The sequence below is a fragment of the Adelges cooleyi genome, unplaced genomic scaffold (genome assembly GCF_023614345.1).
Source record: "Adelges cooleyi isolate 19-005CV unplaced genomic scaffold, UGA_ACOO_1.1 ACOO_flye_CR_arks_rails_tigmint_CR_PRNA_30, whole genome shotgun sequence".
NCBI lineage: Eukaryota > Metazoa > Arthropoda > Insecta > Hemiptera > Adelgidae > Adelges > Adelges cooleyi.
Genome location: NW_026095971.1, coordinates 22543465 through 22561742, shown reverse-complemented (window position 1 = coordinate 22561742; position 18278 = coordinate 22543465). Strand labels below are relative to the sequence as shown.

General features: G+C 29.9%; 4 protein-coding genes across 5 annotated transcripts; 2 read left to right on the top strand and 2 right to left on the bottom strand.

Annotated features, from left to right (window-relative positions):
• Window positions 1-5235: 5235 nt before the first annotated feature.
• Window positions 5236-9156, top strand: LOC126838014 (coiled-coil domain-containing protein 191). The gene is made up of 5 exons (XM_050572086.1): window positions 5236-5614; window positions 5677-5741; window positions 6139-7351; window positions 7962-8116; window positions 8913-9156. The coding sequence occupies exons 1-5, from the start codon at window positions 5465-5467 to the stop codon at window positions 9052-9054; spliced, it is 1725 nt and encodes a 574-aa protein (XP_050428043.1). The 5' UTR covers window positions 5236-5464; the 3' UTR covers window positions 9055-9156.
• LOC126838015 (palmitoyltransferase ZDHHC23-B) lies at window positions 8469-12635 on the bottom strand. Its single transcript, XM_050572087.1, has 5 exons — window positions 12435-12635; window positions 11575-11772; window positions 9835-10431; window positions 9591-9767; window positions 8469-9510 (listed from the first exon to the last, which is right to left on the bottom strand). The coding sequence occupies exons 2-5, from the start codon at window positions 11691-11693 to the stop codon at window positions 9297-9299; spliced, it is 1107 nt and encodes a 368-aa protein (XP_050428044.1). The 5' UTR covers window positions 11694-11772; window positions 12435-12635; the 3' UTR covers window positions 8469-9296.
• LOC126838017 (nuclear cap-binding protein subunit 2-like) lies at window positions 11798-12382 on the bottom strand. The gene has a single exon (XM_050572091.1). The coding sequence runs from the start codon at window positions 12356-12358 to the stop codon at window positions 11879-11881; it is 480 nt and encodes a 159-aa protein (XP_050428048.1). The 5' UTR covers window positions 12359-12382; the 3' UTR covers window positions 11798-11878.
• A 91-nt stretch (window positions 12636-12726) lies between the features above and the next one.
• Window positions 12727-15301, top strand: LOC126838016 (60S ribosomal protein L9). Of its 2 annotated transcripts, none has more exons than XM_050572089.1 (4): window positions 12727-12868; window positions 13354-13605; window positions 13678-13888; window positions 15174-15301. In XM_050572089.1, exons 2-4 carry the CDS (start codon window positions 13354-13356, stop codon window positions 15275-15277), a joined length of 567 nt encoding a protein of 188 aa, XP_050428046.1. In that variant the 5' UTR covers window positions 12727-12868; the 3' UTR covers window positions 15278-15301. The 2 variants fall into 2 exon arrangements, with proteins under 2 accessions (XP_050428046.1, XP_050428047.1); XM_050572090.1 differs by lacking the exon at window positions 12727-12868 and adding an exon at window positions 13024-13140.
• The last annotated feature ends 2977 nt before the right edge of the window (window positions 15302-18278 follow it).

Below are 18278 nucleotides of genomic sequence, written 5' to 3'. Positions count from 1 at the left end.
ATACCAAACCCGGATTACAATACAACTATAGAATTTTTATTTCTTAAACACTTTTGGGACGACCAAGGACAGCTGTTGTTGTTTGGGCAAATACCAGAAGCCAATGTCGACTGGAGTATGACGAAACAAAGACATCAAGAAGAGGTGGTTATCACCAGAGAATTTGTGCGAAATCGCAAATGGATACACAACCCGTACGGTCGCCTCAACCACCATCACTTGTTGATCAACATTATAGATGCTAGAATTTATTGTTACCTTTCGGTTGTACTGCATGTTTTTGGGAAAAAATTATCCATACCCGGCGGACTGTCTCCGAGAATCGTAAAAGTATATATAAATAATATTATCGATATCGCAATGGAATTAACGGCGTTCAAAGATGATTTTCTTGCGGACATTTTATCAGAATTCAAGTGGTTGAGCGAATTCAACACCTACAAGATAAAAGACATCTTAGCAAGTGTCAAGACAAAGGCCAACGGGATCTTAAACGACTTGAACGGTACCGGCATGAGCAAAATCGATCGGCTCAGCATCAACGTCAACGAACAACAACTGCCTACCGTCACCGACTGGGACGAATTGTTAAAAAGATCCATTAGGGAATTTGAAATCTATTTAAACAACTTAAAAGGCTACTTGCCGTTACAATATCAAGTGTTTTTGCATTTTGCCGATGTAGTTTAAATATGGCCGCTGATCCATACGTTTAAATTTTAAAACAATTTTTTATATTCAAATCTAGTTATAATGATATAAATGAAAATGTTTTATTAAAAAGAATTGCAACTTTTAAAAAAACAGTATAAAACATTTTTTAGATAAAGTATGATCATTATACAAGTTGAAAAACCAAAAAATATCATTTGTTCATACCAATGTTTTCGTATAAAATTATTTACTTAGGCTTTTTTACAATTTAACACAATCAAAACTTTAGCAAACGCTTAACGTCTTGCGAGTATAACAGTTTAGTATTAGTTACACCATATCTTGCGAAAGACTTATTTTTACTATTAATTAGAAATTTAAAAAAATAGCAATGACTGCCAACATTTGTACATTTTTGCTATGTTTTTTTACTATAACGTTAAATATAAAAACAACTGAATCAGTAGACCTCCGGGTAAGAATTGATTTAACACTATAATTTATCTGTGAATTTATTTCGTGCTCATTTTTTGCTGTTGATAGCAGTTGTACATTATACAAATTAATTTTTTACTTTAAAATGTTTTGTAATAATAAAAAAAAAGCTTCTAAAAATATATATATATAAAAGTACCATGTTGTTTTGTAAAAATATACATACAACTAAGAATATTTGTTTGTACAAATGAGGTGTTTCTATTCATTTGTAGTCTTAATAATAAATTTTCAGACATTATAATAAAAAAAGCCAGTACAGCAGGGCGGGGCATAGTGGGGACGGGGAGATCACAGGCCAACAGAAATTATTCTAACTAAAACTGATAAAGTCACTTTTAAATAAACGCTTAAGCTCTGCATTTTCCATGTATTTAAATTTAAAGTAATGAGGTTAATATTCTTCGAGCAGGTATGTTGTTTTATTAATTTAACATTTAACACTTTAGCTTATTAGCATTTTTATTTTGTAACAAAAAATAAAATAAAAATGTATGCAATATTACAGAACTTATACAGGTATTTCATACAAGAGTATTACGCTTTGCTTGTTCTGAAAATGTGTCATATTTTTTGCTATTTATAATATTGGCAAATCTGTAAGTCTGTCTTGTCTTATTGAGACCTTTAGCCAAATCTTTATTTTCTTAAAGCAAAAAACGAGCATTCACAAGACGCAGAACTGATGGGGAGAGTGATAGCCACATGAAATAGATAAATAATACGGAATAATAAGTACTGTTACCAACTCTGCAAAAAGCTTTTGGTTTTTTTGATATTAAACATTTTTGTAAATAGGAAAGTTATTAAGTTCATTTTATTTTGAAGCCAAATAATCATTAGATATATATTATAGTTAGATTGTTACAAGGCTGACCAAGTCACATTTTTCATTTTGAATAGTTTAATAACATGTATTATGTGTTATTAAACGAAAAAATTAACTTTTCTAACAATAATCTAAATTATTGAAGGTACTTTATTTTTAATAATATAAAATTTATATATTTCTTCAGATTTATCCTGTACGATTTTTAAGATCATTTACTGGAGACTATGTAAGTATCGTACAAAAGTGTAATACATTCAACAAACGTCGAATTTCCATCAAACCTGAATACCGGAGTGTTCTGACAGTGCCTATGGTCTACCGCCATATTCAAGATTACAAATTACATATGAAAAGCCTGGTTAAATTCGAGAAAAAAGTTCAGGACATCAGATGTAGTTTTTGTGTAATTGCAAATTCTAACATACCGTACTTGAAGAACTTAGTTGATGAGTTAAAAAGAGGGAAACCTTTCGTTGATAAAGAGGATAATAATATAAAACGTCTTGAACGGGAAGCCGAACTTATGGTTCTCCTGTTAGCGTTTGAAGATTTAAAAGCGGGCAAATGGCTTTGGAGTTATTTTTTGAAAATCATTGCCATCGGCAAGTTCGAAGACAATACAACTTTTATCCACGAAAACCCGTTCGAAGACGTCCAACTGCAAACAGGCGTTTCAGATTTCATCAGGAAATGTATGGCAGAAAAATACCTACCTTCGGCTGCGATTGAATCAGACTTTGTTTTGAAAAACACCAGAACATACATTAAGATGTTTCGTCATCTAAGCTACTCCGGACAGTATTTGGGCGTTTTACCCAACCCGGATTACAAAGCAACTATAGAATTTTTATTTCTTAAACACTTTTGGGACGACCAAGGACAGCCGTTGTTGTTTGGGCAAATACCAGAAGCCAATGTCGACTGGAGTACGGCGAAACAAAGACATCAAGACGAGATGGTTATCACCAGAGAATTTGTGCGAAATCGCAAATGGATACACGACCCGTACGGTCGTCTCGACCACCATCACTTGTTGATCAACATTATAGATGCTAGAATTTATTGTTACCTTTCGGTTGTACTGCATGTTTTTGGAAAAAAGTTATCTATACCCGGCGGACTGTCTCCGAGTAACGTCGTAGAGTTTATAAATATAATTATCTATGCCGTAATGGAATTAACGGCGTTCAAAGACGTTTTCCTCGTAGATATTTTTTCAGAATTCAAGTGGTTGAGCGAATTCGACACCTACGAGATAAAAGACATCTTAGCAAGTGTCAAGACAAAGGCCAACGGGATCTTAAACGACTTGAACGGTACCGGCATGAGCAAAATCGATCGGCTCAGCATCAACGTCAACGAACAACAACTGCCTACCGTCACCGACTGGGACGAATTGTTAAAAAGATCCATTAGGGAATTCCAAAACTATTTAAATAACTTAAAAGACTACTTGCCGTTAAAATATCAAGTGTTTTTGCATTTTGCCGATGTAGTTTAAACATGGACGCTGTTCGATCGTGTACATTTTTAACACAATTTTTTTATATTCAAAGCGAGTTATAATGAAATAAATGAAATTTTTTATTAAAAAGGATTGCAGTTTTTAGAAAAACAGATGTCGTCGAATAAATTCGGAAATGTAAATTATTTACTTAAGCTGTTTAAATTATTGAACATAATTAAAAATATGATCTACCGTATAATGTTGTCGAAAACATATAATAGTTTTGTGTCAATTATACCATCCTGCATGAAATACTTTAATTTATATTATACCTAGTCATAGTATACTATTTTAAAATAATAAAAACATATTTTTCACACAATGTTCATACATCAATAATTTTGTAAAACCGTTGCACTCACAGTTTTCGCATCAAAGCTAATAGTTTTAAACGGTTAAATATATTTATTTGTTTTTGCATTTGCACATTAATTCACATTTTTCAAAATGGTTGTGTATTTTTAATGTACAATTTATTGATCAATGCAATAATTATAGAATATAGATAAATGCATAATGTATTTAATTATGTATATTATAAATTTACATGTTTATGAAATACATTTACATTCACCTGATTTGATTACAGTTACTCCAATAATCTTAACATAAATACTATTTGAAATTCAAATGTATTTATTAGGCACTTATGCACTTTATCAATTATGTGTTAAACATATAAAACGAATTAGATGGTTTAATTATTTTAAATAGACATTGTCGAGAATTGAAAACAACCGAGGGCGTCCAAAAATTAAAAAGTAAGTCTATAAGTAAAAAAATGTGCACGTGCATTTTTCAAATATTTAAAAAAGTATATTTTTATACTAGACGCAAAAAATATTAAGATTACTTATGTGAAACTGTATCGGTTTGTAAATAAAGCAACAGAAATTATATTGCTTTGACGATTTATAAAAACCAATACCACATTATCTGATTTGAATATACATATAAAAATGCATATAACATTCAAAAGTCAAAATTAAAAAAAAATCAATTGCATTACAATGATTTACCAAGTTGTTTTTTTCGATTTATCAAGAACTTAACTAAATAACGAGGCGTTTTTTTCTAAACTTTGCACTGAATCATAAAAACATTTCAATTATATTTCTAGCTACAGCCTACACGTGCTACACGTGCTAAAATGTTGGGTACCTATTTGTGTACACCGGTATGAACTATATAGATACAAATTTAACTATGTTGGGCTCCAACAACACAACACAGACTAATAAAATAATAATTATTATTAACTTAGGTGTTGGGTGTGTCTAACTTATATTTTTAAGGTATAAGATCCCTTTAGAAAGTAATAGGTGATAACCTATTACTTTCTAACTTATATTATGTTCCTGTAACCAAAGTGAGTAAAAAAAAAATTAAAAACTGTAGTTACACGGGACATATTATTATACCTACTAATGCTATGCACATGTAGATGGACTGTATAGATAGTTGGTGTCGGCTACGACGAAGAACTGCTACAACTTGAATAGACACACAAAACAAAATTAGTCACGGTCTATAGAAATGTGGATGTGTGAACTGAAAGACCATGTCATAGTACCCACATAATAACAATGTATGGAATGTCCAGCATATTATATCATGTTGTTATCTAACTATAAAAACGTAGGTACGTGCAAGTTTCAATATTACAAAACCGAATCGGTATATATCAATCGTTATAAACTGATCATTTCTCAGTTTTTAATATTTCAATAATTCCCCTGTTATGCAGAAGACTCAGACCTCAGTATATATATATTATAATTATCCCTGTCTACACTATACTATTTATACACGTGGTTGGTGGTTGCTATGGTGATAATATTATGGCCCTGACATACAACAGTAGCAGGCAACTTTCATGTCGCTATAGAATTGTATATTTACCTGCTTAAAAAAACACTGATCCTGATTACGGCGTTTATATTATTAATTTTTCTAACGCATTAGATAGTAGTAAAATGACATTGAACAGCAACGATAGCGTTGTCGCAAATGCTTCATGCACATATTCAGACATGGTCGAGACTTCTGCGAAAATGTTAGAAAATTATAGTATAGTTAGCAGAAAACAGCTGGATAAAATCGTGAACAATTCAGAGAGATGTTTGGTAAATATGATTTTTAATAATATATTTTTTTGTATAATTTTAATCAACGACTGTTTATATAGACCGAAGAAGAACACCGGTGGTTAATCAAGCGAGAATGTGCTAAAGTAATTTCAGAGATAAACAGGTACCTATCACCTATCTATAGGCACCATGTGGTGTATAACTATAGGTATATATCATGCTATGTAATTTAAGTCACAGTCAACATCAGTTAGACTCCCAATAGCAACAGAGGAGTAGTACTTAGAGTTCAGACCTTTAGGAGGGATTTGGGAATAAGTGGACGAAAAACTGTATAGTAATGAGTCATTACTCTAAATACTTATTATTATAATCGTTAAAATTTTAAACTGTAACAGATTTAAAAAAAAAACTCAGCAATTAAAAGGCAGAACATGGGTGCAGTTTGCACTTAATTAATTTCCTCGTGGCGAATAGCAACAATTTAATTTTTTTTTTTTAAATCTATACTTACTCGAGTAATATTATATTATTGACAATATATACTTCATATTTTACAGACGAATACAGCAAAATTATTCATTGGACATTGATCTGGAAGAAGAAAATTACATGTTAGATGCCAGAAACCAATATGCTGTGTTATCGAAAAACGAATATTGTCAAAATAATAATTTGTCTGTAAACAATTTTATCATACAGAATAATGTAACAATTGTGAATTTTAACCAGGCTAATGTCAATTTGAGCAGTCAATACATCACACACGAGTATGATGACAAGATTTTCGAGACAATCAAGTATAAAAACAGAAATCGCAATAATTCATTAGACGGGTGTACGTTGTACAACACGAATTTACAGAAAAAATATTGGATAAAGTGGAGAGATTACGTTGTGAGAAAGAAAATGTCGAATAAGACTACTAGTAGAGATTGCAGTAAAATAGATATGTTCTTGACACAAATTCGAGAAAAACTCAACGAAAAACAGTCGATGAAAAAGTCCAAGACAAACAAAGAACACCACCGTAATGGTAGGGTTGCTAAGCAAATCAAAACTGCCCATGACCGTCAGCAGACAAGAATTGAAAGCCAAAAGAAATTACTGGAAAAACAGCAAAAGGAAATCGAACGGCTGAAAATACAGCAGTTGAAATTGGAATCCGAAAAAGCCATGTTGGAAAATCAAAAAATGTTACATCGAATGGCCGAGAACAAGCCAAAGACAACAACAAACAGCTTTAAGAGAAGGTCCACGTCGATGATACCAAGCACTTCGGATATCTTGAATCGAATGCAACTGAGAGCTTTGGACCGCCAAGCCAAATGGGAAGGCATCAAAGAGAGGCGTAGAGCGATGGAGCAAGACGAACGTCGCAAGAAAGAAGAGCTGGAAGAAAAATCGCTGAGAGAACAAATGGAATTGAAACGCAAAAAGTTATTCGAAGCCCGCGAAAACTTGAGACAGAAAAAAATCCAAGAATGTAAACAGCAAATGGAAAGAGACGTTTTGCGCGAAAAACTTAGCGTTGCTGCAGAATTTGACCGCAAGTTGAAAATAAAAACGGGCTTGGATGCGTTTAAAATCAATTTGAACAACGTCCGAATGGAAATGCGGAGAGCTTCGGATTTCTACGATTATAAAACGGTAGCGATGATTTTTAATAAATGGAGATTTTACACTAACAACGTAATAAACGAACAAATCCAAATTTCCGAACAACATTACAAGAAAAATCTATTGAGAAGAACTTTCCACGCTTTTTATAAGGTGATTACAAACATAATATTATATTATATAATAATTATACTTGGGGTTAACGCGGGTCACATACACGTGTCAAAATTAATTTAATTTTAAACCACATTTTTAATATTACCCTTAAATCATTAAAACATTAAAAAGGCGCAATTTTATTCGAATTATGATGATAAAATTAAATCCTCTTTAATCTAAAATTTTGTTATATTGTTATTTTATGGATAATAACTTCAACTTTTTCAAAGAAGTTAGATCTTACTTTTTTGTTAAGTAGGTATTAAAAATGTGCAATAATTATTTATTATTTATATGTCTAAATTAAATGTATTCAAAAATTTAGAATATTGAAAAAACATAAGTTTTGCTGCTGATTAAATACATTAATACAATTCCAATATTTGTTAATTTGCATTGCTTACAATATTAATAAATAAGATATATTAGTATACATAATTTAATTAGGTGTATCTTAGATATATTATCTAAAAAATTAAATATAATTGTGAGATTTTACATGACACCTTTTTAATAACTAAGATTTTTTTTTTTAATTGGTATTTTTGTGGTTTTTTACTGTAGTTATTATACTTGGACATTAATTTATTACTTGAGTTTTTAGATTCTAGAAGATAACAGAATAAAAGAACAAGTAGCCGAAGACTGGAATAATTTTAAAATTCAAGAGTGTTGGTTTCAAGAGTGGCTCAACTACACAAGAGAAATGCAAAAGCAAATGGAAAAGAAAATATTAAGAGCAGAATTACATCATAACAGGTGAAAATAATATAGTATTGCTAACAAATTACAAATTCAAAACCACTTAACAGTTATTTAGGCATGCTTCATTATACATAGACAGTTTAAAAGGCCGTGTTCTATACAGCTTTAATTTGTTGCTTATTGCAAATCTATTAAACCAGACAAATATATGGTATATGTACCTGTTGGTAGTCTATGAAAAAAAATTAGCCCGGGAAATAACATTTCATCGGCTCAAAGTACCATTTCTTTTGGCCAACTTTAATTAAAATACTCCGAACTAATTATTTAAGTCATTTAGAATAACAAACGGCACCAGAAAAAACTTGCAATTTTGTCTAACTCTTAAAAACTTGCTAATAATAAGTATTTTCCATTGAAATTATAATATCAACAAAATAAAATCATCTTACAATACACTAATAAACATTAACAATTATTTTAACTATATACAATGTAGCTTATCCTAATTGACCTGTTAAAAGTATTGATGGTTACGTCGTGACATATGAAGTATGAACCTATCATAGCGATCAATAATTTTGATAATAAATAAAAAATAATATTTTAATTTATAAATTGTACAAGTTGTTTTATTATTAAACAGCCAGCCTCATGGCAAACATGATATAGATTAATTCGATAGTTTTATTATAATCGGTGCTGTGACGGACTTTGTTTAGAACTACACAAATCTAGATTATCATTATAAACATTAGTGTGTTTAGACAATGACAATGTGTACCGGTCTCTGTATTTAAACAATTAATAAGTTTGCAATGACTAATATGTTAAATCGTTACTTTTTTAGAGTCATAACGAGACATTGTTTTAATAACTGGAGAAAATATCCAGAAATTGTCTACATGGAAAGACTTAAAGACGGCAGACTACGAAAATGGCATGAAAAGGTGCAAGAAATTTTACCAGATTTCATTCCACCCGATATTTAAGACCAAATGTTTATTAGACTAATACATGAAAAATAACTCAAATTTTACATTAACATAAAAAGTAAACAATAACTAAGTTTAAATATAGATTATAATATAATAATGCCCCTAAAGGCAAAGTTATTTTTGATATTATATTCACTACTATTTTCTGTTAAGATAGTTTTTTTTATGAAATAAAGTTTTGAAAATTACTGCAATTATTTAATTGAAATGTATTTATGATTTTTCGTAAAATAACTTCATACGCTATTTATGAATGTTTTCCAATTAAACATTACATTTCTTAAAATATGTCTGGACCAAAAAAATTGACGATCTATTCCTTTGCAACGCTCCTGCCATTCATGGTTTGTGACATCCATCGACACTAAAATCACATCATTTATAAACATACATAACAATAAACCAGCGACGACAAAACAATACAGCCCAGTCACAAAACATATACCATACCTAAAATTAAAAAAAAAAAAAAAAGGTATAAGTTTTTTGTTTTGTTAATTACGATGACCTATATAGAAAGTTTATCGTACATTATGTCAAAATAAACATCACTGCAGTCATCTGGCAACATGACTGTCGCAAAAACATTGAAGGGATGACATAATGTTGTGAGAATAAGATTCGACAAAAATGTAAACATAACAGTACCCAATAGAAGTCCTGAAATATACGGTTTTCTGTTATATTTGCCGATACAGCAGTCTATCCTAAAAAATAAACTAAGATTAATTAATTTCTTAGTTGTTTTACTTAAAAATATAATCAGAAACGAACCAATAAGAATGTACATGTTGATGTAGTACACATGTCTTGCACACATAACAATGATACGTCCGCGATGGTACAGGTTGTCTGCACATTGTGCATAACGTTCCTTCTTCGTGTAATAAAACAACATTTTCATCTGTACCATTGGTATTGGTCATTTCCAGTTCTTGTTTTACATGACACTTAATTGCATTCTTTTTTGCAAAATAAAAACACACTGTGGTCGCTGCCATTATGATTATAATTGCAATGTTTTCGTTGTTGTTAATGTCCAACATTGGTACGACCATTAACTGGAATATTATAAACACTAAAAATGCCGAAGTCAGTGTCCACACGTAGAAAAATTTCGTAGGCACTCTAAATTTTCGAACAGTCCGGTGAACGAAATACAGAAACAATGTAACCAATGGGAACAAAATTATTGTAGGCCAAAATCCTTGAGCAGCAATGTACAAAGCGGCTGGGAAAATAATTAACGGAACAGCAGAGTCTAAAGATATTTGTCGCGCTCCACCATGCCACGGTATTCTAAAACGATCTTGGATGTTGGCAACGATAACATTAATTTCTATTTTCTTAGATGGTGGACATCTGAAAATACTGAAATATTATAAAGAAATTAAAAACAAAAAATCCATGCATATTTTGAGTAATGGCCTTTTTTGAACATTACCGTTATAATTTGTGTTAGTTTTTGGTCAAGCGATGACACTTAATATTGGAATTATTTTTAATACATTTAAAGAAAAAATGATTATTACTATATACTTGATGTATATTGCTCAATGTAAAAACATTGAGTAAAAATTGTAATATTTGATACAATTTTGTATTTTAATTAAAAAAAACAGAGTTTAGACAGTACTTATTTATTATTTAATTAACTATTTATTAGTTATAAAAATAAATTTCCAAAATAGTCTGGTAAATTAAAGAAAATAATAATTGAATAGGTTTGAATAATTTTTTAATGTGAGCATTTGTTACTTAACTAAGAACCACATTTTACGGAAATTGAGATTGTTGTGCCATCTAGTAGAGAATTGGGGACTTTATTGTATGACGAAGACTTAGGTATGTAAACTGTATTCAGAAATTTTCCCACAAATTTGTAATATTTAGTGTTTATTCAGTTATTTAAAATAAAATTTGTTTTTCTCAAAATTACGATGAACTAAAGTGGGTCTTCATTTCTTTTTGCAGTGTTGTGAATAGTATAGAAACATTTTTTTTTGCATTTAGTACTATGTTTTTAAAAGAATAACATTTGATATCCCTAACTATGTGATGTAAAATACTAGTTACTTGCTTGTCATTTAAATAAAAATAAATGTATTTTTTCATTGAAATGTACAGTATTCTATTTTATGCAGTTTAACACATCTCATAGTACTAATTAGTAATTACGGGTAAAACAACTTTTTGCAAGTTAATTTGAAATTTGCGTTGCAATTATTTTTTGAAATTATGTAAGGCTTAAATTCAAAATAATTGGTTGTATATACTGTGGGGAAACATTAAACTAAATCAGCTGTACACGGAAATCAATTACCTTTTTAAAAAACTTTTAAGTAAATATACTGAGAATATTCAAAAATATATAAATTTTTTTTTAAATAGCTTTTATCAAGTATTTTAAATATACACATAACTAAACTGTTTAAACAGTTCCTTTCAATGTATGAATGATTAAATTGTTGTTCAAAATAAGGCCTTAATTTGTTAAAAATGTCATATATTTACGTTGAACAGCAGTTACCACATGGTGGACAGATACAAATGTCTGATACTATAGTAGACTTTTCTTCATGCATGTTAATGTACTCACAACAATTCAAATTATCCGACTGATTATCGTTCATTTGTAAACAAAAAATGTCACACTCCAATGTTACAATACATTATAAGAATATGCCTTTGAGGTTGAATTCAATTACACTTCTATAACATATAAAATATTTATTTATTTACAAAACTGAATTATAAGCAAAAAAATATATTTACATCATATAAAACTTATTAATTAATTAAAATCGAATGTATGATATTATTCCATTGGGAGAGCATCCTTGTTTCTTCCGAATATAACCATGTCAGCTTTTGGTTGAGCGTTTTTACCATATCCACCGCGACCAATATCGTAGTCTGTCCTGTATTCGTCTCGAACTTGCCCACCAGTTTTTCCTCGACCATATTGTCGGCCTTCTACAAATCCTGCATCCCAGTCTGTTCTAATGATGCGATCATCCAGTCGGGTGCCGTTCACGTAGCGCATGCAATTGTCAGCATCGTCTCTCGTGTAGTATTCAATAAAACAGAAACCGCAAGGCGTTTTTTTAAATTTGTCAAGTCCCATGACGATGCGTTTGATATCCCCGCATTTGGAAAACAGTTCATAAATTTGACCTTCGGTAGTGTAAAATGCCAAGTTGCCCACATACATTGTAGTGGACGTTCGTAGCATTCGGTCGAGTTCTGCTCGAGACCCTTTGAAATGTTGATCGCGGTACGAACTCATGTCGGCCATCGCGGCAAGTAAGCGACGTTCGACTTGTCAGAAATGTTTACTATAATAAATACTAAGTAATAAATTAATTACTTACAGTCACTGTGAAGTAAATCGATCGGGTAATCGTCATTCGAAAATACTTTTTTTTAGGTATTTGTAGTTGCCGAATAATAATTATTAATACATCCGAAACCGTTTAAGACTTAAGTATATTGCATGCGGCATCGGGTATAATCGACAATTATTTTGTAATATAAAAATTATAAACTATAAACTAAACAGTAAACTGTTAAGTGTTAACTGATAACCGGAATACCAACAGCCAATTAGAAGTTTTTTAGTGATAAGCTGGATGATAGGTCAGACGTGACCGCAACCACGTTTATAGAAATTACTACCCAAGTGTAACCCCGCATACCACGTCCACTGCACACGATTAATTTCTAACCTCATAAGCGTACCAAAACAAATTTCAGTTCTTCTTATTTTTGGTGAAAATTGTATGGTGTACTCGGATTTTCATCCAAGGTAATCCTTTGATTTAATTACTATTATTTATTAATGCTTAGGCTTATTTTAATTTTAAGTTAACGACATTTATTTTCTAATCGAATATAGTTATAACTCGATTTATGGGATTTCGACTTAGCGGTAAAGTTGACCAGATTACCATAGGGGTTTCCATTGCTTAGAATCATCTCTCTAAAAGACCTTATTTGCTTTTATTTCTTAAGATTCATTACCTAGTTTGTTTTTTGCTAAACGTTAATAGGGTCTTTATTAATTTTAACGTCTTAAAGGTAAATTATCTAGACTGCTCAAAACATTGTCACTGTTTGAAATTTCGAAACCAAACTACTAACTAATGTTTACTGTTGATTTTTGTTTACTCAAATTGTTTATTTATATTCTACAGTTAAGACTAAACACTTCATACAACATCTAATAAAATAGTTAGCTGTCATTCATTGAAAAAATCGTGTTATTTTGAATGTATTTGATATATTTTACAGATGAGGACCATCAACGCTAACCAATCAGTTAAAATTCCTGACGGAATTGACGTAACCGTTAATAGAAGAATTATTACAGTTAAGGGACCTCGCGGATCATTAGAAAGGAATTTTAAGCATCTAGCAGTAGATATCTACCTTAAAAATCCTAAGCTGTTGACTGTAGAAAAATGGTTTGGCACCAAAAAAGAATTGGCTGCTGTGAGAACTATTTGTACGCACGTCGAAAATATGATCAAGGGTGTTACTAAAGTAAGTAAAAAAGATAAATTATAAAAAAAAAAAACATTCTAATATTTTATAAACATGTTTGTTTAATTACAGGGTTTCTTGTATAAAATGAGAGCTGTATATGCCCATTTCCCCATTAACTGTGTTACGTCTGAAAACAACACCCTCATTGAAATCAGGAACTTCTTGGGTGAAAAATACATTCGACGTGTGAGGATGTCGCCAGGTGTTACAGTCGCCAACTCTAAACAAAAGGATGAATTAATTGTTGAAGGAAATGACATCGAAAAAGTATCCAGATCAGGTAAACAAATTGAATGATTAGGTTTTATTTTTGTCTTATGGTTATTATTGACCGTGAGTAGGTTTAAGACCTAATTTAGTCGCCTAAGAGGAGCATGGTAGTCTCTTTCTCTAGACAGTTACCTACCCATAAATAAAGACCACACATTGCCGAGTTTCGAATCGCTCGTTCTCCATTTTATTGTCTTATGGGTGTTCTCAGATACCAGACTGATTATGTTTTGTTTAACCTATAACATTTAAGTAGGAACAAATCTACTTTACCAGACACTTTTTTTTGTTTAAGTTGCATATTTCTCATGCTGATTACAAATCTGTAAAAATTTAGGCCCTTCTCATTAGGTTTGAAAGTTACATCCATTTAAAGATTGCGCCTATTGCAACGTGCCATGACATTACCTGCGTCGAAATATACTGCATCCTGTTATCGTTATTAATTCATATAAGATATCACAATACTATTTTTCTTTACCTATTAATGTCACAAGCTATGAATTTTAATTTTCAAAGTTATTGGACAATTTGAAGTTGATCATTTAAAAAAACTAAATATTGTTATCAGTATCAACTTATCAAGTAGGTACCGAAAAAACGACTATGAAAGCTAGGGGAATGCGAGACTGGCATCACAAATGTGTAATCAATAATTAGAGTGTTCTAAGACTGTTATAAACCATATTTCAACACCTCTTACTAAAACTACCATGTTTCATTTTCTTACGCTTGTGTTATGAATGAAAAAATGACGTATTGGTGTGTGCTGCAAAATAGCATTTTGTAGTTTACCCACAAAAGCCTATTTTGAAGCAATTTTTTGTGGCAAACTTATGTATTGCCGAAACAAGCCAAATGTGTTTTGTTGAAAATAGTGATAGTCAATAGTTTTTTGGCAATTTCTGAAACAATATATTGTTTTTAAGTAATTTTTTGAATATGCTATTATTCTTGGCAACTGAAACATATGCAATAGTTGCGCAAAGCACCTTGATTTATTCTAGTCCTTCATCATTTCTACCTAAAAGACTTTATGAAATAGAAAAAGTATTTTGACTTATTCATAGTAAATTTGATGACGAACAAGAAAAAACCAGGTCCTAACTATTTACATTTTTGGATTTCAAATCATTCTTCAAAATAAATGTTCAAAATAGATTGGCCTGAGTTAATTTTATGATGTCCTTTGGTATAATTTCAAACCGTTAATTTTTTTATGTTCATTAAATTAAATAAAGTTGATTTTTTTTTTGTGAATTTGTTTATTTATTAATGTGAATTTTTTTTTTCAGCTGCACTGATCCAACAATCAACAACCGTCAAAAACAAGGATATCCGTAAGTTCTTGGATGGATTATATGTGTCAGAAAAGACATCAGTTGTACAAGAAGAATAAAAACTTCATGTATTACGTTTTAAATATGTTTTTTTTTTTATTAATTTCTATTTCCTAGTTCCTAGAAAATAAAAAAATGAAAAATATGATCTTATATGTTAGACAAAATACAATAATTATCTTGACTACATCCGTTGATTGTCGACAAACGCCGTCGTGGTTGCTGCTGTGGATTGTTGTTGTGTGTTTGAGTTGAGCTCTTATCTCATTTTTATGAACAATATGAGTTCTCATCAATAGTTAGGTTAAAGACTTTCCCTTATAAGAGTGGTTTAATTGTAAAATTAATAACCACTGAACACTGTGTGGTATGATAATTCAATGGCAGTGTTGCGGCAGCGCCTATGTGAGAGTTAACGGTGCATGTTGACTAGAGGCGAGGATGTGCAGCAATGACAAGTTTTCGTCGGCTAACACTTGAATTGGGTCTAGTTAGGTAGTATGGGAGTTTGGGTAGTAAGGTATTAAAAAATAAAATTTTTTGAAAATTTAATTCCAGTAATATTACACTTACTATTTGGTATCTACTTTGACTCTCTACTTCCCTTTGAGCTATCGAAGTATCCGAGATAAAGATCTATGGACCTAATATCCCAGATCTGCTATTGTTTTAAATAAATAAGTCAAGAACAAAATGCCAATTCAGTATTTATTACAGTGTGATAGTTATTCCTAAAATAAAAAAACTGTAAGTATAAAAAATAAATAATTATATTAATATGAATACATAAAATGAAAACGCTAATAAATAAACTGGGTTTTTTTTTATAAGAAAATAAATTCATATTTAGCGTTGTTAATATTAAAAAAAAAACCTAATAAACGTCCATAAAATAAAATAAATTTAATTGTACACTCCATCAATGGGGTTATCTTGAGTGTTTTTTTTTGTATAATTATCAACAATTTATTCTGTTTAAAATTATCAAAGAAATTTAAAAATTAAATATTTTGTGCTACATAGAATTCTGTATGTCTAAACTATAGATTAAGAGGTCCATTACTACCATATTAATATAGTTTATGGTTTGTATTCATTAACTGTTTTATTAGTAATTATAACATGAAATATAATGTTGTACCTATAAAAAACTAAAAAAAGTATATTACATATACTACTAAGTAGAAGGCTACAAAATGAACATGTAGTTTCTTATTTTTATAATAAGATAATTTTTACAATATATCCCTAAAGATTTGCAAATTCCTGTAAATTTAAAGATGTTTCATGATATTTTAAATATATTAGGAGTACAATGTTTCATTATCAATGATAGGTTAATATTTGAAATTAAATTACCCTTATGCAATAAGTATAGAAAATTACACCATGTACCATATTTTACCAATATATATTCCTTTCAATAATAACAACCAATTTGTGCATCTAATCCAGTACAATAAATATTTAATTGCCGAATTAAAAGTAGATACGTATGTAGAAATTAATGATATAAAAAGCGTTTGTAAATTAATAGACAATTTTTTTATTTGCGAAACAGACAACATAGACAAGAATAAACCGAACTGTGAAATTTAACTACTAAATAATAATTATAAAACACCGACCACTTGTAATATGTATATAACAGAATTTACAAAATTTTGTTTGTAGTCAGCCTACACTATTGACAATAAATTGCAAAAAATATAGTTTTAATAAAAAAATAATCATAGAAAATTCTGGCAAGTTGTGGTTGGATAAAAACTGCATGGCCTCTACACCCAGTAGTAGTTTCAAACCAGTAAGTTCGGATACCTCTGATTACAAATCTCTACCTATAATGATTTCGCTGATAGAGGATAAATTTTGTTCAGAAATAAAAAATAAAACGATTCCTAAGCCCATTCATTTACAAGATCTAAAAAATGTAAAAATAAATCAACAGTGTTTACATAAATTAAATTTAGAGTTAGACGAGGAAGAAAAATTAGCTTCAAAATTGTATGATAATATATATAAATAGGTATTTAATTGATAATGCCTTAGATTTTTCTTTTGCGACTATTTTTTTTTATAGTTATAATCCTTGTTTTAATATGTATTATAGTATACTATAAATACCTATTGTGTAAATAAAAAGCCAATTTCAAATGTTCAGGTTATATAATTAGGTAGACGTGATCTTTTGGATACCATTTAGATACCCTTTAAATTATGCACCTGACAATTTTATGCGCGAAAAATAAGTCATAATGTACACCGTAAAATTAATTGTATTTTATTATATATTTATAAATCAATACATATTATTATTATATACCTATAAATGTAAAAAAAGTTTTAATTATTTTTTGTGTCAATTATAATTGAAACTATTTTATATGTTACTTAAACAATAACCTACATGTATAAATGTACTTAAATTATACTTTTTATATTATAGCTGTAAATTAAATGTTTTTTATAGGTATTTTAATTACCACACTAGATTTGAGTCGATTTCACTATTTTTAGTTAAATTACAGCAAGTCTGTGTAAAAAAACAAAATAATCAGTAACTTGTTTAAATATTGGTACAATTATATTTTATACTAAATATAATTTAAAGTTAACAAATACAATTTAAACGGATTCGTTTTTTAATATGTAGTGATTTTATGATGTGAAATTAAGTAATAATTAAGTTATTTTTGAAACTGGTCGACGCGTACTCGCATAGAATAGGTAACAAGTACGAGGTACCAATACGTTTATCCAAAAAAATACATTATTACAACAAAAGTAATAAAGCTATCAAAATGATTCAAACTATGTTGGATATTGTATTTTCTATTTTGTTGGTTGTTTCATAAATTTTAATAAACAGTAGCTATTTAAAAGGCAGTGCCGCCAACGCCTACCCGGTCATTTTTTTTTGTGTTTTAACATTTTTGGGGGAAAAGGAGTAGATTTTTCCAAATCTTCTTACCCCCCTCTATATACCAACTATACCTAATTACTGATCGATTGATTTTATAGCGCAGCATACCTACCGTTATTTTGTCAATAAGAGTATGC